Source organism: Megalops cyprinoides, chromosome 24 (assembly GCF_013368585.1).
Source record: "Megalops cyprinoides isolate fMegCyp1 chromosome 24, fMegCyp1.pri, whole genome shotgun sequence".
In the NCBI taxonomy this organism is placed as follows: Eukaryota; Metazoa; Chordata; class Actinopteri; order Elopiformes; family Megalopidae; genus Megalops; species Megalops cyprinoides.
The window spans coordinates 2,613,086-2,636,475 of NC_050606.1; the positions used below are offsets into that span (position 1 = coordinate 2,613,086).

The 23,390-nt window shown below is 41.5% G+C and overlaps 2 protein-coding genes across 2 annotated transcripts; both read left to right on the plus strand.

The window, feature by feature from the left end:
• The first annotated feature begins 1,718 nt into the window (after positions 1-1,718).
• Positions 1,719-3,042, plus strand: LOC118771332 (forkhead box protein Q1-like). The gene has a single exon (XM_036519294.1). It carries the CDS (start codon positions 1,941-1,943, stop codon positions 2,922-2,924), a length of 984 nt encoding a protein of 327 aa, XP_036375187.1. The 5' UTR covers positions 1,719-1,940; the 3' UTR covers positions 2,925-3,042.
• A 5,720-nt stretch (positions 3,043-8,762) lies between these two features.
• Positions 8,763-13,151, plus strand: LOC118771348 (forkhead box protein F2-like). Its single transcript, XM_036519313.1, has 2 exons — positions 8,763-10,093; positions 12,640-13,151. The coding sequence occupies exons 1-2, from the start codon at positions 9,121-9,123 to the stop codon at positions 12,813-12,815; spliced, it is 1,149 nt and encodes a 382-aa protein (XP_036375206.1). The 5' UTR covers positions 8,763-9,120; the 3' UTR covers positions 12,816-13,151.
• The last annotated feature ends 10,239 nt before the right edge of the window (positions 13,152-23,390 follow it).

Below are 23,390 nucleotides of genomic sequence, written 5' to 3' on the forward strand. Positions count from 1 at the left end.
CAAAAAAAGATTGCTTAATATGAACATATCACCAGAGCAATAAGAGTTACACATTAAATTAAAAGGTGTTATGGAAAAACTGTATAAATATTTAAAAAAATAACCCAGGGGGGAGTATATACAATACATAGACATGCCAAGCACCCCGTGAGTCTACTGTACTTACAATGAAGATTTATACATGCTTGTCTGACCAGACACTCTCTGGAGTTTATTCACTATAGAACAGGGGCTGTAAAGACTGTCAGAGGAATCAGCATTAGCAAAACGCACACAGGCCGTTGCTTACATATCCCATAAGAAAAACGAGGACGGGAGACACTACACACTCATCCGAAAGCAACTGGCTTCAGAGGCAAGCAATCAAAAAGTGAGGCAGGTGTTTGAATTGAAAAGAAACATTTGAGTTATTGAGGGCCATACACAGAACATGCATCATTCTGTCAGATGTTTGTTTATACACAAACATTCCAGGGCTCGGAATCCACCCGTTAGTGATGGAATGAGCTCTGAACTGCGTGCAGCCTCTCCTGCGGTCTGTAGGTAAGCAGGTCTCACTCCAGGAACACGCTAACGCAGCTGAGAGATACTCAGCCTCAATCTAACCGCAAAGCACCTTGTCGTTTTGAGTACCGCTCACATAAAACTATGTTTTATTTATTACAGTTTATTTAAAACAGCGAATTCGACGGAGGCTGAAATTAACGTGTCGAGTAAGGACCGCAAAAATGTGACGCCTGCTTAAATTTATTACGCGAATTATGGAAATACGCGTTGCCTAAAGAGTGAACCTGGGATTCGGTCTGTGTTTAACACCATGTAAGTGATGCCCCACATCCTTTAGATCTAAACCCATAACAGGACTAAGGTAAAGACTTTCATTCCTGGCAGGACTTTGACAGTTAGCATTACAAGTGGATTGGGGTGCGTGATTTGCAGCGCAAATTTATTAGAATCAGATTAGAATTATTAGAGGCAGATTAGAATACAAACGTTAACACTGACAGCTAAACGATGTGACCAAATGTATGAGCACAGACAAGCTTTTTGTCCGGGTATGAAATAGACAGAGCTCTGGATGAAACGAAGCACACTCATTTTAAGAACATAAACTGTGTATAGTTTTGTAAATACGGCAAATGTTAATAATAATAATAATAATAATTTAAAATAGTGTTGTTATTATTATACCGATATCGTAAATGACATCAACACTTTAAATAATTTTACTCATTTTTTCCAACAGGTTGAAATGATTTGCTCTAGAACGAAATGAGTAAATGCAGAGTGTCACTGAAAAAGATGTTTTTGAAATCATTTGACAGCGTTATGTGGCGTGGACGCATCCGTGCCTAGTGAAAACGCGCCACCTGGTTGCCTTCAGCGGGTGGAGCGTCTATCCTGCTCCGGTGTCTCAGGTGAGACGGCTAGTTTTTACACAGGTGAGCGGAGAGCGACACGGGGAAAGTCATACGATAGCTGTAAGTGTTATGTAAATACAAAGCATTCCCAAGCACCTCACGACGGTGTTTTTTTTTTTTTTTTTTTTTTTGCTGCTTCTGCTGTTTAGTGATAAAAACAATCACGCAACCCGCCTGTTGCTTCAGCGAATTTGATACAGCTGGGAGGTGAAGTCCCGCCTCCGTGGGCAGGTCTTCCGAAGTGATGATATTTTAAAAGGGCTCCGGGCACTCTCGAAAGACAGTTTGGGAATTAGCTTCACCGTAGACGTGACTGCTCCGGCTGGATGCTCTGCAGGACTTAAAGCGCTCTCCGCTTGCGTCGGTCATTAACCTTGACAACGTTGCCCGGTTATTCTGGCCTTGTTCACAGGGAAAACAAATAATCGCGCAAAAGCTGTTCTAACGACTGGGCTGCAGGAGCAGGAACTCCAACATCCCTTGACTTTGAGCGGTGGAAAAAAATAAGACACCAAAAACATGAAACTGGAAGTATTCTGCGGGAGTCACTTTGCAGTTAAACCCCTCGAGGTGTGCAGCGACGGCGAGGGCAGCGTCCTTTCGCCGCTCTCGGGCGAGGATGAACTGGGCTCGGATGGAGACTGTGTGGCCAACAGTCCGGCACCTGCCACGCCGTTGTCTGACGGGAAAGGCAAACCCTACACCCGGAGACCAAAGCCACCGTACTCCTACATCGCCCTGATCGCCATGGCTATCCGTGACTCTCCAACGGGGCGGCTCACTTTAGCGGAGATCAATGACTACCTGATGAAAAAATTCCCCTTTTTTAGGGGCAGCTACACCGGCTGGAGGAACTCGGTGCGTCACAACCTGTCGCTGAATGACTGCTTTCTAAAAGTTCTGCGGGACCCGTCCAGACCGTGGGGGAAAGACAACTACTGGATGCTGAACCCTCACAGCGAGTACACTTTTGCCGACGGGGTGTTCCGTCGCCGGAGGAAGCGCATCATCAAAAAGGCTATCAAAGAGACCGACGCCCCAGAGCAGGTTGCCAGCAAGGATGCGCCGGCCTCGCTCACCTCCACGTCGCCCAAAGAAGACGGACAAAGCGCCAAGTTCTCCAGCTCGTTCGCCATTGACAGCATCCTCAGCAAACCATTCCTTAGAAACGAGGATGGCCAGCGCGAGGCGGACGGCATCCCCTCCGGTTACCGCGTGAGGTGGCCCGGCGTCACCCACGCGGTGCCTTACGCAATGCGGTATCCTCCTGCAGCGATGGCCTACTCACAGCCGGCTTTCCAGGGTTGTCCCGGCGGCACGCATTTGCTGCAAGCGTACACATGCGGCTACCCAGATCCGGTCCAAGCAGGGGGCGTTTTTACCGCTGTTCACCTGCCTTCAGAGAGTTCGCCAGCCTCTGGGACATTTTCTCCTGTTCAGGTGGCTACCACGACGAAAGGCGGCAGCTACCACCCGTTCAAAATAGACTATTTGCTTTCCTAACACAGGAGGCAAAGCGGGGTTGATTAATTTGTTATCGCAAGCACTTTTACATGCACTGTGTAAATATAAGAGCTAAATGCATCTCTCTGCATTGAGCTAGGAGTTGGCAACCAGTTGCTGCAGATGTATGCAGATATATGTTTCGTGGTATCGGAAACTACGTGGTACGACGATTATTATATTTTTGGTCAAAGACCAAAGACAAGAACAAGGAGTTGTAAAGAAAATAATAATTGCAATAATTTACTTATGTGTAAAATTATTCCTAGGTTACTTCTCGTGCAAACGATGGCATCCATGTGCCAAAAGTGGACACTTGTTGAAAATGTTCTTAGCATTTTTTTTTTTTTGGGAATGTTAAGGTGTCAAATGTTGACTGGTTTTGTTTGTGACAATGCTCGAATCGAGCTGTACCAGAAACTGAATTTACAGTTCACGAAATTGGAAGGCAGTAACTGCATATTTTCTTAAAAAACGTGGACAAATGCATGGATATTATTTTGTAATAAATAATGCTAAACTATAGGTATTGACTTGATTTCTTTAAATCACCTGCAAATGGTGAGCGTCAGAAGATGTTGCACATACAAATACGCACAGGCTGACGCCGTGGTTTCTTGCATATGATGTCACATTCCTTTCAATAATTAACTTCAATTTGTTTAAACTGTTTCCAAGTGTTTAAAGGGCACAGAATCCATTTCCTTGTTGGGATCGTATCAAATGGATTACATCTAATGACACTTACACGCCAATTATGTTTTACTCTTCCACACAAGCGTATACATTTACTAATTAGCTCAAAACAAGACCTCATGGGGATACAGTTAAATACATTTTGCATGGTTCTCAAGTTTGCCTTCAACACATGCGTGCATCAAAGTCTCTCTCTCTCTCTCTCTCTCTCTCTCTCTCTCTCTCTCTCTCTCTCTCTCTCTCACACACACACACACACACACACACACACCTTTAGGCATGCTTTAGGCAAATGTAAACGATAGATAGATAGGCAGGCAATCAGTACAGACACACGCTGTGTACATTCCGTGAAATTTCTTTCTTCCGTCACAAAGTTCCAGGAATTTGTTATGCAGGTGTTCACATTTATTACGGGTATTTCACCCATGAAGCCGGTTAATTTCAACACACTTCCATGAAAAGTATCACGGATTGCTAAACTTCTACCCCTCTCAGCAGCGTTTCAGTCTCACACATGATACGATTGCTGGGGGCGTTCTTTTGCACGCGTTCTAGCGGAAATCTGAGCTAGTAGGAACGCCCGATTCTCCCGGGGGGCGGCGGTAAAGCATGGTCAAGCGCTCTTATCTAAAACAATACCAGAGGGATCTATCACGCATTCACACTAAATGCCATACCTCTTTCATAGCAGCAGACTAAATAAGTCTGGAAATTAATACGCGGTTTCGTAGCAAAAATAACCACATTAAAATACACTGATATCAGTCTTGTTGACACACTTATTCTGATGTAATTTTCTGTGGTTTAATTAAGAACAATCATGATGCTAAAATATTTTTATCAGAATAACTGAAGCAAGAATATTTAAAAAATGTTTCTCACTTTAAGATTGCAAGTATTCAAACATAAAGTTTATAAAAACACAGTTTTTACTCAGATATTTTCACTGTGATAGGACGCGATATATACCACTATAGAATTCAGTTCAGGCAGACACACATGACCAGTTCAGTGTGTGCTGGAATTAAGAACGTCAAAGAACGTTGAATCTGTGCGAAGAACGGAATCTATCTGTTTGATGTATGACGAAACTGAAGTCAAGAAGTGTCGACCTCCAGCATTACTCAGAATTACCAGGAGGCAGAGCCCCGAACACAGTTCGAAGGAACAGTTCAATGTAACCGAAAACTGATTTGAACTTTCAGTTAACTGACGAATTTAAAGGAGGCACTTGTGCCTGCACAGAATTTGCATTCTGTGGTATTCTGAACAAGGCGCGAATATTATCTGTGTTTTGTTGAAAGGCTCGGAGAATTCAGTAACGGAACTGATGGATACCGCTGGACAGGGCCGTCCCGTAAAACCGAGATCCGAAAGGTACGCGCCACTGTACTGTATTGGGGCAATATTGGTTCAGCAATATCTCAAGCCCCAATAAGTCAACATACAACCAGCCTATCCTTAAAGCAGTCACTTTAAAAATAGGTCCTGGCAGGGAAAAAAGCGGTGCCACGAGCTGTCCACGGTCCTGAAGCGTAAGAGTCGACGACTTCAACGTAAGGGTAGCTCATCCTCACATTTTCTTATCGATTGCGATATATCACGCTAACGGAAGCAACGGATATGGGATGATTAGAATTATCAGCTCAAAGGTGAAGCGGAAGAAATCGGATGAAAGCGCAAACAGTACAGTAAATGGTTCACTTAGTACGGTTCACAACATCCGATTTAAAGTTCAGTTTGCTTTATGTGTTTCAAAAGAGTAGACAGGCTTGTTTTATTAACAGAATAGTAACCAAACGATGCAACGTGTATTCTTTCATTGAAATACAAGGAATAGTATTAGATAGATCAAAACTATTCTGTCAGATGTAAACGTCTGTATAATTAACAGCATCTATGAACACAAACATGCATAATTGCATTGGTTTATTTTTATGTCTTAATAATATTGTACTGATTCTAATTTCAGTCATATTTTAAAGTAACGGTGAACTTATTTTTAAGACCAAAACAAAGAAGCTGTCATTAGAATATCTCATTTGTGAACTGGACTTAATGACAGACTACATACACTCATAGAGGTGCTGTTGTAATACAATTAAATCAGGTGGACGGCTGGACATAGACAGTTTACAGCATGTCTTTAAAGCTGTTGAAACAGCTTTGAACGGTCACTTTCTTGCTATTGGAAATTTACTGCAATTCCAACCTGTTAAAATGCAATTCTTACCTAATGAGCGCATGATCAGTATCACTCGGTTCACCCAATAAATCGCATTTTCGATCAGAATTGTCATTCAAATCACTTAGATCAAGATATAACACTGCGTATATTTAAACAATGGCATTGGAACAAAAGGGAAATTCGGTGACACCTGTCCCCCAGTTCAGCGAGTTTTATGTATATGTTTAGAGGAAATCCTTGTTGGTTTTCTACCCCCATTCTCACCCGTTCCGCGCTCAGCTTAAATCTAATTACAGGTATTTTTAAAAATTTAAACCTCCCCGGGAAAATGCTTGGAAGAATATATTTACAACGCCACATGTTATAGGTGGCTGCGCCGCAGAATTCTCCCCAGGTAACAATGGAGGATGAGCGAGAAGGAAAAAAACCGAACGTGATTTCAGGTGGAATGCTGCGACCTGCAGGTCGAGCAACAGAATGGAGCTTGACACCGTTGGAAAACCTCCCTCGGGCGTCCAGACCTGTAAATAATTTTATAACGAAGCATCATAACATATAAAAGTTACACGCATCACCTGTGCTTGTCGTTATTTGACCCGTTTTTTGCAGAGAACTGAATTTTGAATAAACGCACTGAACACGAAGCGGACAAACGTCGTGGGAAGACCTGCTTATCTGTACTGAAAGCGCAGCAATAAGCCTACTGCCGTTTAAACATTCTAGAGAACCAAATTTCCCCAAAAGCGTAGGCCTACATCAGAAACAGTTTAAAATAGAACTGAATACAGAATACTGACAGTAGATATCAAATTAGACAGCAATTAACTGACAACAATAACAGTATTACTACTACTACTACTACCAATAATAATAATAATAATAATAATAAATGGTCAATGTAATGTCCTGATTTTGAGAATATACATAAAACGTTCCGCAACGGTTGAAAAAGTTATGCAACACACGTCTCTGTTGAGAAAAAAGAGATCCCGCGGTTACAGACGTTTCCCAGAACTCCCAGGTGCTGTTCTTAATATCAGGTCCTGTGATCCGCTTTCTAGCGAGCTAACAGAACTCCATGGTGTTAAAGAAACAAGTCTTGAACAATGCCTTTAAACAGTGACCTCTGCTCTTTAAAAAATATGGGATGTATAGATAAAAACAATTTCCCTGCGAATCAACAGAAGTCAAAGAACACAGAATCAGCCGCTGCGTGAGCTGTAACACCCCCCGCTGGGCGCAGGATGCAGCGCGAGCTGAAAGGAAACTTTGCTCTGGCCACAACACTTTGAAGTCCTGGAAGATATTAATACTGTTGCTTACAAAGACAGGAATCCTGCTTTAAAGCAATGCCCCGTAATCATACGAGCGGGGCTGATTCCATGGAACACACTAAAAACCAACACAATTCTCGCGGTTTTTCTCATCAGCGCAAAATCCGATCCGTAGCTGCACACAAGCAGCGCTGAGCTGTACATGAATTCCGCTCACTCGCCCAGTGCAAGCGAGGGCTCCGCCATTTCCAGTTACAAACACAGAATCCAAACAGCCCGCAGATTGCACATCTGCTTGAAGCGTGTTTCGTGGAAAAAGGTAAGAATAAACCAGTCTCTGCGGAAACGGATAAACAATGAAATTCCTGTGTAAAAACATTTGTTGTGAAGAGACGGTCCGGTTTCCAACGGTCAACGCGCAAACAATACCATTATTCAATACCGTTTTATTTATAACGACAATAAAGCAATTATTATTATTATTATTATTATTAGCAGTGCTAGTAGTTTCATCATTATCATGGTTTTGAAAGTTCTTTGGGTGCGGGCAGGGCAAAGTCTGATACTTGCTGATTAATGATTGTTCAGCAACCGTAAATAATATTGACGTGCTTAAGACAACTGTGATTTATATAATAATAATAATAATAATAATAATAATAATATTAACAGAAGTAGCAGCAGTAGTATAAATAGTAGCCGATGTTTCCGTTCTAGTTGTATCCCAATGATCATAATTGTCACGGTTATTTTTAAAGGCGAAGATATTACATCATCTTGACCGAATCTTAAGACATGTCCATTTTAAGGGGGGAGGGGTTGACCCCGCGCGCCACAGTTAGGTTTGCTTTCCCGCAGTTAATGTGGAGCTGAGGGAATAGGACCCATGCTCTCGGCGGTAAGCTGACACTGGCGCGCTGTGTGTGGCACGCAGGCAGCGCCGGATGGAAAAAGCCTGCTTACACTCACGTCAAATCCATTTCCCCAGAACAACCCCCTCCGTGCACGCGCCTGCATGCCGCCGAGCACATCTTTTGCACCGTCCCGTGCGTGAGCCATCCCATTGTGGACTAACGCGCTCTTCGGTCCCCGTTTTAAGATTGTTGAGAGACATTTTACTTCACAATATCTGAAGTATTTTATTACTTATACCCTCATTGTCCCGTTATTTTTCAAAGCCCGTGTACCCACGTACCCCCGCGTCTAAATTTATACACACCATTTGTATATCAGATTGTTTCGTCTGCATGCACGGTACGCCCATCCCTCTGTTTTCATTTGATTTCCATTTATGCATTAGATTGTAGAACGAAACCCTGGTCTATGACACCCGAGCAAAAAGTGGAAAGCTTTACCTTGCGGCCATGTGGCGGTGTTCGGAGGGGGTTTGATTAATGTTCGATTTAGCGCACTAGCGATGCCTGTGGAAGGAGCTGTGCTGCCGCGCGCACTGGGTAGGAAGATAACTGGACACGGGCCAGACGTGGGAGGGAGAAGCGGGCCCCCGGTTGCTGCTGATTTCTTGCAGGGATTTAAGAGTGGATCTGAGGGAAAGGAAGATTTACGAACTGATAGGTGGTCGCGTTTTGTTTGGCTGAGTGGTCGTTCGTAAAAAAAAAAAAAAAGTCGAGGAGCTCTGTGTTTCCTCTACTTAAAGGATTAGGGCGAGTGATGGCCACCAGGTGGGGGGCAGAGCACCAGTTCCAGCTACACAGACCCATTGTCTTGGAGTAAACTTCACGGAAAATCAAAAACCGGGCTGACACGTTTCTTTAGACGGCGCGCGCGCTGACATTTTCCTCTCTTTCCCATAAATCCATAGCCACATTATCTCAATTTGCCAAAAGGGGATCACACGGGACGTTTTTTCACCCCTCGGTGCTTTTAGTCCGGCGGCCGAGAGAAGCTGAACAAGGCGTTCCTCCGCTCCTTCCTTCAGGGACCGTGGCTGTGTCTGGGACCCCCGCACCGCGCATCCGTCCACGCAGCCTCCTTCGCTCGAGCTCAGCTGTGGGTGTGATTTCGCCCGCACGGGATGACGACTGAAACACCGCAACAGCAACTCGACCCGCCGCCGCCTTTAAGATCAAGTCCGGCACCCGGTGTCTTACACTCCGCCTTGATGAACACACCGGCCGCTGCAGAGACTGTGGCGACAGCAGTCGCTGCCAAAGGAAAAAAGGCGAACTCGGGTCTGAGGCGACCCGAAAAGCCGCCCTATTCATACATAGCCCTCATAGTGATGGCTATCCAGAGCTCCCCGACAAAGAGGCTGACGCTGAGCGAGATTTATCAGTTTCTGCAAGCCAGGTTCCCGTTCTTTAGAGGGTCTTATCAGGGATGGAAGAATTCAGTGCGACACAATTTGTCTCTGAACGAATGCTTCATCAAGCTACCCAAAGGCCTCGGAAGACCAGGCAAAGGCCATTACTGGACCATTGACCCGGACAGCGAGTTCATGTTTGAGGAAGGCTCGTTCCGTCGCAGACCTCGGGGATTCCGGAGAAAATGCCAAGCTCTGAAGCCCATGTACCGGATGATGAACGGAATTGGTTTCGGTACATCCATATTACCGCAGGGCTTTGATTTCCAATCACCCTCGGCGTCGCTGGCGTGCCACACCAATGCCTACAACCTGGACATTATGGCAAACTCCATACCAGGGGGCTACGACGGGCAAAGCGGCGGGCACCACGTCCCTCACTTGTCCCCTAGCACAGGGTCCACTTACATGGCCAGCTGTCCAGTGGCGTCGAACGGAGACTACGGGCCAGACAGCAGTAGCAGTCCAATGCCTTCTTCCCCGGTCATGGCGAGCGCCTTAGATCACTCTCCGTATTCCACAACCCCCGCGCACTGGCCGACTCCCGGAGGCTCTCCGTACATCAAACAGCAACCGCTGACATCTGCCAGCCCCACGTCCTCCGGCTTACAGTCCAGCATGTCGCCCTACTCTCTGGACCAGAGTTATCTTCATCAGAACGCCAGAGATACGGCTGATATTTCAGGTAGTTTTTTTTTCCTAAATTGAAATGGACAATTTTAGTGAATTTACAAAGCTAGCGTATTCTCTCTGACGTGTTTTTCTGTCTCTTCTACGTATATGTTTTGTGTCTGTAAATGGTGTAACTCCACGAACTTAGTTACAGTGCGTGTTTAAAAGCCCAGGAATTTTGAATTCGATTTCAATTCAGATGCGTATTATTATTATTATTATTATTATTATGCACATGGTGCGTTTCCGTTATATTCAAAAATCATTATGAAAATATATTAGATCTCAAATCACGCGCTGTAGTGGAAATATTATATGTGAGAAAAGTAAATACATAGTTTATACGGAAAAGTTGCTGCATACTGGGTCAATAAAATGTATTTTGAGAGTAATTTGCTTGCGTATAGGCCTATTGCATATGTTTTACAATCTGATATTAGATCACATTACACTTTGCATGACAAAACAACATTTGTGAGACAAAGCTATGGTTGGAATAAACTGTTTTAAATGTAGGCTTCCTGGAAATATATTATATATTATAGTTTAGATGTAGGTCACGTGCATCACCCAGACGCGCTTTAGAGGACTGGAGATGTTACAGGGAAGGTCTCTCAGCATAACCTTCCTAACTTTATATTTTGAAACCTGGGGCGCGGAGGTTAAGCAAACAAAGACCTTTTGAGCCGGTTCTGCGAGGATGGAAATCCGTGACTTGACCGCACTGAGGGGGATTTCAATCAATGGGCCCACAGGAGAGTTAGGCCTGGCTAAACTTTATGGGGATTTCGGCTATTTATAACACAGACAGTTATTTGTACTCACTAATTCTGTGCGCAATAAGAACTGTCAATCACTCAGAATGTTGGTTTTGAAAACTGGACAAGGTAAAGACCTTTTCAGGGTAAAAACAAAATATTCTGTACGTGGACTCATCACGTGTAGGATAACGACCCCACACATGGCGTTGTAACCCCGAAGAATATACACTTGGTTATTTCAAACCATTCATAAGACTGTAAACATACAGCCAAGGAAACGGCATTTGTAATTAATTCTCCAATAACAGGCCCACACAACTTAATACATATATATTTTTGAAAGGTAACGTGTATGCAGCAATTATTTAGAATATTTATAAGTTATGGTTGTTCAGAGATTGACCATTACACTTACGCGTCTCCTGAAAGGCGACCTTCGTTGCTTAGTTGCAGCATTTTAGTCCTAACAAATACTTGAATTCGCTTTTATATTTAACGAGCCTACTGCGCAATGTTTACCTCACGTTTAGATTCTGAGATGTACGAGTACTTAAACTTTACAGCACACGGGCGAATGACACCATTTTGTTTAGTCAAATTTTACATAATTCCTATCTTAAACATAAGATCTGTCAGTTCTGATGAAGATACAAAATACACACGCGCGTTCGCTCTCCTCTGTATTGTATTGTTATATGTCTGTGCGCCCGTAGAAATGCGGAGTGCGGGCATCTGGCTTATAGAGTCGACCTCCTTCATCACAAAATCGTGAAATGTCTTAATAAAAACTGAGGCTAGTTATCTGAATAACTTGCCATGTCATTTTAGAGATTTCAAACTTTATCATGGTTGCAATCAGATTTCTAATTTTTTGAGTCCTTCAGATACAAAGGGAGTTTTGGTTAGTGTCCTATTGCGGGGGAAAAAAAAATCAAATTCTAAAGACAGAGGAAAAGCACTATTGTGTCTACAAAAAGGTACAAACAAAGCATAAGAATGGTTTTCAGTGACGTCACTCCAGATAACTGAACCTCGCATATAATTCTCTCTCTCTCTCTCTCTATATATATATATATATACATACATACATATATATATATATACACACACACACACACACACACACATATATATATATATATATATATACATAGAGAGAGAGATGTGCTTTTTGTTAAAGATTTTTATTCATAATTTATTTATAAAGGCTATTATGTTATTTAAATTGTCTTAGAAGAGTGCACAGGAAAGAAAGGGACTTCATGAAAAATTTCCGTCACATTTATAAATATCCTGAAGCGGATTGTGCTCTCATGATTACAGAGCTGCCCGTTTAAAAAGGGCCCCACCAGCATCGCATTCCTTTGTGTCTAATGTGGGCGCTTCGTGCTAATTATAACAATCGGATCGGGTTGCATTGTATACTTTTCATGATATTAAGGGGATCGAAGATTTGTATTAATTTAAACCTTTTTATGTTTTGCGTTTTTTGTGAAGGGCTACGGCATCTACCACTACTAGGCTACTTTCTTCTTCGTCCTCTTATTATTATTATTACTATTAATATCATAATTACTGATCAGTTTATTATTTACCAATTTGTACTCAGCATAATAATCATAGTGATAACAATAATCCCTCGTTGACAGGTGATTCGGGTGAATCATGAGAAATGTTCAAAACAATAGGCTATAGGCTTTAAACAACAAAGTTATGAGGCAGGCTGTCTTTATGTTTTACTAACGGGTGGTCACTGGAATACAGGTGGTGATGTCTAACTGTAGCTTACCTTTTTCAGTGGGAATACCTCGGTACCAGAGCCATTCCGCCTCGGTGTGCGACAGGAAGGATTTTGTTCTGAACTTTAACGGTATCTCCTCCTTCCATCCCTCGGCAAATGGATCATACTATCACCACCAGCTGCATCACCATCATCACAGCGTCTGTCAGGACGTCAAACCGTGCGTGATGTGAGTCCTTCGGGCCGTTACGCGACGCACACGCCACGACCGTCAAAATGACGGGGAAAGTATTTTATCACTTTGAAAAGTTTGAAGACACAGACGAACTTGAAAACGAACGATGACTTTTTTTTTAAAGTAAGACTTGCAACACAGTTTAAGGTAAAAAGCTACACGGACACCCACACGATATAAATCAATGATATTCATACAGGGAATCAGGCGTCAAACGCCTCCGTGCCTACAAACCACTAAGCCTCGTCGGCTGACTAGTTTATTGTTCTAACCATGCACAGACGTTTTTCATACTCAAGCGATTCGGTGTGGAGTGTTCGCCGTCATAAACTGTCCGCCAATGTAATGCAATATATCTTGAAATGTATAAATGAAACGCACGTGTACTGTACACATTCACAAATGCTTTTCTGTAAACGACTGGCTTTGCACTTACTCTGTACCTTCCGAGTGCCTCTTTTGTGAAATATTTCAATAAAGCTGGTATATTTTAAATACCTGTGCTCCGTGTTAATATCAACAGATTTTACCTTTAGTTCATGGAATCTCCCTGAAACAGTGCGTCTCATCTTAACATTTCTATCTTTGGTTCTCCAAGCAAATTTCTCTCTTTACATTCGCGGCATCTTCAGAATGTAATTTTATTTTGTTATTGTGTTAAACAGACATACAAAGTTATGAAAAATCAACTGCTTAAATCAGGCATTGAATATTGATGCCAGTCATAGAGGTTATTTAAAGACGTGCCAGTGCTGAAGCGATACAGAATCGAACGTGCTTTTAAACCTAATGTGAAAAAAGTAGAAATTTACGAGTATATTTAGTCGAGCTAGAAATTTACCTTAAATCCAAATTTGATCTAGTAATATAACATCGTTGCTTCCAGTGTACAACATGACGCCGTCTGAATCTAAATACCAACAGTGTACACACTTTCATTTATGGTTTCAGTTCTCACATGCATAGTTTGTGTTAAGCTGCACGCAAAATGTCATCGTTTGAAGCAGAAACCGGATGTAAGCCAACCGGGGGACAAAGCTTTCCCTGACGGTTTTGCATCGCTGCAGGATATTTATTGCAGCACTTAAGCATTCACGCTGGTACAAGTTATCACAGCTCTGTGTGGTGGACTGACATTTGTTATGACGCGGTCTGTTGCGTTCTGTATGTAGGCCTACTGCTTTCCCTTCATATACATGTGTACATACGCAAACAAACACACGCGCAGACGCCCAAACACGGTTTCTGTCGAGCTATGCCTCACAATGTCTTACAAACTGTAAACTGTTTGCAACGGATTTTACATGGTGTGTGTGTGTGTGTGTTTCCCTGTGTGTGTAATTTCTTTATTATTTTATCACCTGTATAATTTTAGCCTAACACAAATGAAATTTCATAAATGAAATTAAGCACGTGTAACTTCCTCCTTTACCCAGCAGCAAGGGTTCCATTGTCACCCATTTTAAGGAAAAAAATGTTGAGTAAAAGTAAGTTTATTGTTTTTGGTCAAGGGTGGTGGCAATCCGCACAGAGGAGGGTTGAACAGTCCTACAGCCACTATGTGATCACTTTGAACATGCAGATCCAAGACTAAAGGAATCTCTCCAAGAAAACTCCAGGTGTTGGACGACGAATTGTGCTCCAGTCGAACTGAATTAGGGAATAAACGGAAATAGATTCCAAAATGATTCACTCCCCAAAGTCAATGCAAATGGGTGTGCGAAAGCGCAGCGTTACTGTCTCGCAAAAACGTATGAACTTCAGTGGACTGTTAATAAATACGTAACTCTGTGTACACTACGCGCATATTACATGTTTGTTTTTTACATTTTCGATTTATTTATTTACATTTATGTATTGTGTTCATCACCAGTGAATTTAAGGAGAATGGGAAACACCGCTCCACTGTTAACCTGAAACCGCACGTCTGCACACCGAAACCGCACGTCTGCACAATGAAACCATGTGGCAGGCTTTCAGCATTCTGTTTCAGAGATTATGAAATTAACTTAACATTAATATGAATTTAATATTTATTAGTGAAAGCCTTTAGATTTCAGAATTAACATGTTTTTGTTTTCCACTGAAAATGGTTAATTCAACGTGTTAAGTTTACTCTGATTAACTTGTATGACCATAGGAACCATAGCTTTGTCTAACATTTTAATGGTTTAATACTACTACCACTACTACTACTACTACTACTACTACTTATAATAATAATAATAATAATAATTACAGGGTTTTGATTATTGCTGTTTTATTTCATATTTGATTGTTTCCCCAGTCTTAATTTTGTATTTGGGAAACGCGGCACGTCATGCAAGGTAGACGAACGGTGCTTATGCTGTACAATTACTCCATCTAGCGGCCACGTAACACACACGTCTTTTTTCCCCCTTTTTCGATAGTAGTGCATAAATTGTTGCGGAATAGGACAGAACCAAAAATAAGCCACAATGTTACTCTGATTACTTCCCTTGCCTGGGGGCTTTGTTCTCTGACTCGGTGAGCTAACAGTCTCTACTGATGAACCCCGCAGATGGGGAGCGTCATGATCCAAAATGCTTCCTATAAACCTGTAACATTTCGGGCCAACAAATAACTGACATCTCTTCGTGACTCATTGCTATAACCAAAGCACGAACGCACGTAAATAAGTACAAACACGCACAGGCACTCGGCTCCTGAGCTGGTACAGCCCTGAGTACCATGAGAACATGCTCACCTGTATATATTTAGACCAGCTATTGGGCTCTGATTAAGGGATAGGTCCTGTTGGGACTAGGAAGATGACTACAATGATAGATCATAATAATGCTGTAAATATTAATGCTGTATATCGAGTCAGCAGGTTCACTGGCACACGATCGCCTAACCTGTTCCAGTCACTAGTCAGTCCGCTTGGTAATTCCTACCCGTCGTTAACGCTGTACCACCCCCTTTCCAGATAGTTCTGTAACCACCACAAAGGTACCATGAACGGGATGCCACAAACCAGAACCCCATTGACCTGCCAATCCAAACTAATGTGGACAACGCGATCTGTGTCGAGCGACGTCCATTAGCGTCTCCATCATACTGTTGTTCCAGTTGCCAGGCAACCAGATGACGACCAGAGGGAGCAGTTTCGCAGATCTCAGGTAGCCGGGCTCAGACATACACTATCGCGACAGCGGTTCACGCGTCGCTAGCTGCTCAACTCCACGCGTCCCGTTTCGGAATGGGCGCTTAACTGTAACAGCAAAGCTCCGCCGCTCCGACAAGGCTAACGACAAAAACTGACATAGCAATGTCTTTAAAAAAACGAAACGGAAAGGCGGAAGACATCCGCTGTCTGTTCTGGCCCCGGAGAGGTGTAACGCCCTTCCTGCAGCGGTCAGGACTGCAGATTCACCGGCCATCTCCTGCCCTGGACTGGGGACATACTTCTTTAGGTTACTTTCCTCCCCTGACTTACTGTGGTGTCCCCTTTTCGCATAGCACTCTGGGACTGCAATATGTCTGATACAAACATTTAAACAAGCTGTTTTTGATGTTTTGCTTATTGTGGCACTTAATCTATGTTTATTATGGCAGCAGGTAATACAGCAGTGTGTGACGCAGTTACACCGGCCCAGGTGTGGCCTGTCTGTGCTGTTGCTGATGTGGCATTATCAGGGGAATACTTTCCTCTTCTGGGTCTCTCTGGGTAAGAGCGTCTGCCAAGTGCCTGAATACAAATGTAAAAACAAGTCTAATTTGTTGAACTGGACCCTGCATTTTTCACATGAACTCAAGCAAACAAATATATTTTACTGAGGCATCACAGAAAAATGCGCATAGCTTTGAAATACAATACTGTTGCCGGACACATGTGGTGTCGGCATGGTGAGTCTAAGGAAACCAGGGCCAGAATTCGGGCTTGGCACAGTCAAACCAAGCCCATGTTCTCCCAATCAGTTCATCCTGTTGTACTTTAGAAAGACCCTTTTTTTCCCAGTTTAACTTCTCTTTGTTTCAGACCAGGAAAATGAAATCAGACGTGGCTTGATGTAATGAACAAATCAAACAAATTCAAGTCCACGGGTCTGGTCTGTGTGTTGCTACATGTAGAGCAGAAACAAATAATTTCACATTGCAACTCTGCATCTGTTCTCTATTCTCTGTTCTCTCACCACATGCGGTATACACGCATCATAAGCCCAGAGGAGAACATACAGGTATGAGAATGACACCCTATACGCCATGCTGTGCTTTCTGTGTGTTATTTGGTGTTTCGCTTACTAACTGCAGCTGAAAACAGAGCATGCTCAAACCATATTGAGTGTCTGCTGAACACAACCTGTTCAAACTGCGTTCAGTGTTTGCAGAATACAACGTGAGAGAACCTGCTTCAAACCGCGTTCAGTAAGTTGAGAACAATGTGACAGAACCTCAAACCGTGTTCAGTGTGTGGAGAACAATGTGACAGAACCTCAAACCGTGTTCAGTGTGTGGAGAACAATGTGACAGAACCTCAAACCGTGTTCAGTGTGTGGAGAACAATGTGACAGAACCTCAAACCGCGTTCAGTGTGTGGAGAACAATGTGACAGAACCTCAAACCGCGTTCAGTAAGTTGAGAACAATGTGACAGAACCTCAAACCGTGTTCAGTGTGTGGAGAAGCGTCAGCGCTGCAGGAGACTCCACTGCGGTGAGGTCCCCTCTTTGAGCAGTGCATCTCTAGCTGGGGTTGAGTGCGTTTGTTTCGACTTTGCACACATCTTTTTGGTAGATCAAAGTCACAATGCACCAGGCTCAGTTATCAACAGTCTGATGCAAAACCTATCCAGTGTCACCTATAGCTCCAAAACACTAAAAACATATTCCCATCACAACATAAAAACAGGGGTTGAAAGTCCAACTGAAATGCACTTTTCCGAAATCAAATCTTAGAAAACCTTCCCACAGTACACTCTCTTTCACTGCATTACACTGCAAGTCAGGTGATGCAGAAAGGAGCAAATAATATTGCACAAGAAATTAAAAGTTAAGTATGCTTAAATGTGCTTTAAGGACAAAACCTGCGTCAATGGCATTGCATCTGCGCATAACCACGTTCACATCTGCTCACACGCACCACTGCTGCCCTCTAGAGGACATTTCAGCGCCTAACCATGGAACTAGAGGTGATGGCCAATTTGACTGAGAATTTATCGGTGGCACTGTTAAACGGCCACAGTGAAAGTGCTCATTTCAAAATTTCAATTCCCGATTCATTTATCATGCTGAGAACTGTCTCTTGTGTTTTTGTAATTCATAGAGCTTTCCATCCACGTATTTATTTGCATGTGAAATCTGTTCATTTTTGGAGAGGTGATGGAATGACTACTCTGCCAAACAGACATTGCAGTTCTGGATTTTACATACTGTCCATTTATACTGCTGGATATTTACTGAGGCAATTCTGTGTTAGGCACCTTGCCCACTATGCTACACTGCTGCCCACAATGGAAATAATCAACGATAGGTAGAATAGATTATATGTTTTATTATTTTATTATATTTATGTAGCCTCCCTTTGGAAATGGAAATGTTGCTTTTTTATTCATACACACAAAGTGACAATTACATGTAGTGCAGTACAAGCCATAATCTCATCAGTAGGGTTATTGCTTTTCTGATCCACACTCCACACCAGTAGGTGGCAGTAGTGTATTTATTGAGTGAGCTTTAGTAGCAACAGCGGAGGAGCACCAGTTTCTTTCTCCATGCCAGCCAAGTGGTTACTATTACTATTTAGATTTTTCTTTCACTTGCTGAAACTTTCCTGTCATTTTCTGATTCCTTCTCAAAGCTAGAAAGATCGACTCTACCTATCCTTGACTATTTCCACGACTGTAAGTTTTATTCATACAGGGGCCTCCATGTTTATTCCTACCCCCGAATAACAACAAAAACATGACATAAAAGAAAAATGTACATATTATATATTTTATGCATAAAAATCTACGCTGTAATGGGCTTGCACAGAGCAAAGTGATATTGTTCATAAACAATATATCTATTGGTACATATATCCTCCTGCTGCCATTGTAGGTTGAGGTCATCTTCCTTGCTGAACTTATCTGATCTTCAAAGAACCATAGGCTGAAACAAAATGGATTAAAACCCGCAGCTCTCTGCTTTTCCTCTGCAGAGAATCATGATCATATCGCAGCCCAGAAAACAGGTACGACCGGGAATTTCAATCGTCGTTGTTAACATTAAAAAAAAAAAAAAAAACATTGTGTATCTGGAGACAGGGCGGGGTGCAGCGTGACGCGGGCGTGCGGACAGCGCAATTTACACGGCAATTACTGACAGGTAAATTACTTTTGATTATTACGAATACAGTTTGTAAACACACAAGCCTTCGCAAAAAGTTGTAAAACAGACATCCACCACATGAGGGTAGCAAAGTCCCATTATATGTTGGGTCCAACAGGTATGGCTTTCAAAAGATTTCCATGTCATTGAAAGACGGTTGGGGGTAGTAAATGCCCCGTGCGCAGAAGAACATAACATGAAGTAATATACTTTCTTCAGTTTGCTACAAATTTATATTTAAAAAAAAAAAAAAATATATATATATATATATATATATATATATATTTCTGAATATACTAGCCGTTCAATGCTGACCTCGTACATGCACGAGATGTAGGCTAAATTCAGCCCTCAGTTACATATAATGACATTCATATTAATACTGGTAAACAAAACAATGGTGTTATCAGCAGACGTAGCAGTAGCAGTATTGGTCGTAATACATTAATTCTCCAGTTCTTTCTTTTTGTGGCACTTTTTTGCACTTAAAAGACCATCGTAGCAAAACACATTTAGGATATATATAACAGACGCAAGAAAAGTACAAAGTGAAATGACATTTTTAAAGGGCTGTTTAAGCTGTGAATAATGAATGCGATTACGCTTCTGTAACATAGTTACATTACTGGCATTTTAGCAGACGCTTTTATCCAGAGCGACTTATATAGGTTACAGTTTTCGCATGTTACCCATTTATACAGCCGGATATGTTCTGCATTTTGGGATTTCTTTCAACCAATTCGTTTCCCTGTCGAAGAGACATATGAGTATTGTTAAAGAATGATCTATCAAATCACGTTATCTTTAATTTGTGGGTGATTAGTTATCGATATTTACTGTATGGACAATGGTTATTCGGGTAGCACATGAATGAACACCACTCGAGCGCGGTGTTTTCCTTGACATTGTCTTTCTTTTTCGAAACTATGGACGGAAAGAATTTCCTAGACTCAGACCATAAACTATGATGGTGTTGAGAAACAGACAAAATGAACCATTTAATTGACCGAATGTAATGTCGGCCATAGTCATTTATCCTACTTGTTCTTGTTTTTTTTTTCATTTAATTGTTATAATTTAAAAAAAAAACATTCTTCATTGTGTCCATAATTCTCCATTTAGGGATCTGTATTATTTTCAAAAGAACTGGTGAGGTCAATCCAATACAGATCAGAAACACAATACCGAAGGGAATGCCCCTCGTTAAATTACCTGCAGTTGCTTTATATGAGTTAACAGTGACGTTCTTTATGCTGGGAAATTAAAATGATATTGTTGTTGTAATTATCACCATCATTATAACAGTTTCAATCAAAATCAGTATAAATCTGCGCTCAAGACATTTTGCTTTGTATATTATATAATATACAAATTATATTATATATTATAAATAAAATATATAAAATATATTGTGTCTGCTTCTCACGATGCAAATGACAATTAATAGATTTTTTTTTTCATCGTTTCGGTAAATAAACATTCAGAATTCTTAAAAATGAACGCACGCTTACATAGAGTTTGTTCTTTCATTTAAAAGTCAGAGGAATAAATACTTTAGCAAACAGTTCATTTACGATTAAATTACGAAACTGTCTATACGAAATCCCCGACCAGGACTGACTGAAACTCGCTCTTAACGGTAACGAATGTACACCAATATCATGAATATGCACCTATTCTTGAGATAATTCTTCATATTTCTTCCGTTTTCGTTCTGCTCCCAGACCGTAACTTCTGACGCTGACAATGGCAGTTATTTTCAATCTCTTCCATCTTGGTCTGGTCTCAATACAGTCTTATTTTTAATTGCATAGGATTTTGCAAGGTGAAACTTCTTTGTGTGAGAGTGTGTGCGTGCGTGTGGTGTATGTGTGTGTGTGTGTGTGTGCGGGGGGTGGGGATGGTGGAGACATAGTTTAAGCATCTCGTCAGAGGAGGGCGCTACGTGCACGTAGGGAGGTTTGCTCTTTGGCAGGTGGAGGCGAGTTCAGCTCCGGGTTCCAGCACTAACAAGCCCAACTCCGCGTGAATATAACGCGAGCGTCCCTTCTCCATATTTTATCATATTTCAATCTTTCTTTCTCCAATATTTCCCAATTTTGACATGTGACTGGAAACACTATTTATATGCAGGGCTACTTATTTTTACAATTGCACAAGAACATTGTTACATAGCTGTAGTTATATCGGGAGTATAACATAATATGATACGATATTTTGATCGAACAAGGGAATACAAACTAGTCACGTTAAAGTTCCAAGAGCTTTTCAACAGTAGAACGGAATTTTATACGAGAGTGAAGTACAATCCATGCTGAAGCAATTCAAATCGCGTGAGCTGCTTGGAGTTCGTTGCGGTGATTTGACCATTATGTTGCCAGGAACACCGATTCGCAGCAGTTTGTTAATTATCCCGTTTTCCAATTTGGTGACGTGCACATGTTCGTGATAGCCTTCAGCTATTATACCGAAACAAACCGTCTGCGCTGTAATCATATAGCCCATAAACCTAGTTTTAGGCTTGAAAAGTCTTATAAACTCTTCGCGGAAATGACCACATGGTTGTGGATGCAGACACAGTAATGTTATACAGATAGTCTTACTGTGGTTGAAACATGCAAACAATTTATTCTTTTACGTTCCTATTTTCCCCAAATTTGAATCTAAGTAAACATAACTAATACATAAAAAATCCAATTGCACAGAAATAGCGTTTTCCTCGTTTTTTTTTTTTTTTTTTTTTTTACTGTAATTCCTTGTTTTTCTGCTGCGCGTAAGAGTGTAGTAGCTTTCTTTAAATACACGGGCTAGCCCTTGTACATGCGCAGAGCACAGCGGTCGTTATCTGCCCTGTTAAAAATGTTAATATCTTAGAAGACAAAGTCAAATTCCTATCGCAGCTTCTTTCATTCTCTACACTAAACAGTAATGTGTTTCTGTAAATATATGGGTTCCAAGCTCATATCGCTAGCATTCGCTTTGCTGAAATTCACATTTTATAAAATTCAATTCTATAACCACAGGTCAAATCTAGATTAAAGTTTTATAATTGGACAGTGTGCAGACACAATGGAATCTCGGTTAAAATATGGTCAGCTGTGATTCTTACAAGATGTAAAAATTTCTACAGGCACATCATACGTGCAAATTTAAAAATATCTAATGTTACATTCACGTAATTAGTTATTATCATTACTACTACTAGGCCTACTACTACTACTACTACTACTACTAATAATAATAATAATAATAATAATAATAATAATGGTACGTCTGTTTATTTTTATATCCACAATGTTATCGCAGAGTGAGTGATAACGGTGAAATGGTTATTGCGATGAACCGGGAAACTATGGCAAAGGCATAAGGTCAAATGAGAGTGGAGCTCGGAATTGTCTAAACAGCCCAAGGGCAGAGAGAAAGTTCACGCTCGGGTCTCCGAAAGGGGAAACTCGCGGAGGACAACTGGGGTCTGTGGCCTTTTAATTAGCTCGATCCTGTAGGGGATTGCGAAGATACTGTGACCAGGGCGCCGCTCCACAAGCGCAGCTCAGAAAGGAATTTTCGCGTTGTCTTCCTCACCTCCAAATCCATCGGAATGATGACTTCATAAAGGAGCAGAAAAGTCTATTAAGGAGGGCGTTATAAGGCCCCTGTGAAATCTCTCCATCTCAGACTGAAGCGGTTCCAACGGTTTCATGGCGCTTTGTCTCCGATTCTCCGTTTTTTTTTTTATCTTCCTCGTGAGTTACTTTTTTGTTTTATTTTCAACAAATCTCTATTTTTTCTTCAACGCTTCCTAAAGTCAGTTAAAAACAAAGACCTACACAGTTATATGAACCTTGGCTACAATGACCGGTTTTTAGCCCTCTCATTCTGTACTTCGCAAACCTATAACACACACACACAGATACAGCTTCAGAAAAAAAGTGCAAAGAAACTTGTGTGTATGAGTGCATTTCAAACATATTTAAAATTCCTAATTGAATTTCTTCATATTTCAATTTTACGTGGGACGAAATGGGTGTTTTGGCTTTAAACGCCAATTTAAACGGTGCATAACAATTTGTAATTGTTGGTTCACGACTTAAGGGAAAATTACAAAGACTGCAGAGCAAAATAAAAAAAAATGTTCGTCTGGATGTAATTACAATTTATATTTAAAAATGTGATGTTCAAATTTGTATCAAGATTAAGATAACTGACATGTTAAACTAGGTTCCCAATGTTAACACGTGAGAT

Bases quoted from the DNA above. Each gene is read 5' to 3' on its own strand.
- LOC118771332 (XM_036519294.1), top strand. From the start codon at position 1,941: ATGAAACTGGAAGTATTCTGCGGGAGTCACTTTGCAGTTAAACCCCTC.
- LOC118771348 (XM_036519313.1), top strand. From the start codon at position 9,121: ATGACGACTGAAACACCGCAACAGCAACTCGACCCGCCGCCGCCTTTA. The intron at 10,094-12,639 runs GTAGTTTTTTTT...TACCTTTTTCAG, and splicing joins AGATACGGCTGATATTTCAG to TGGGAATACCTCGGTACCAG.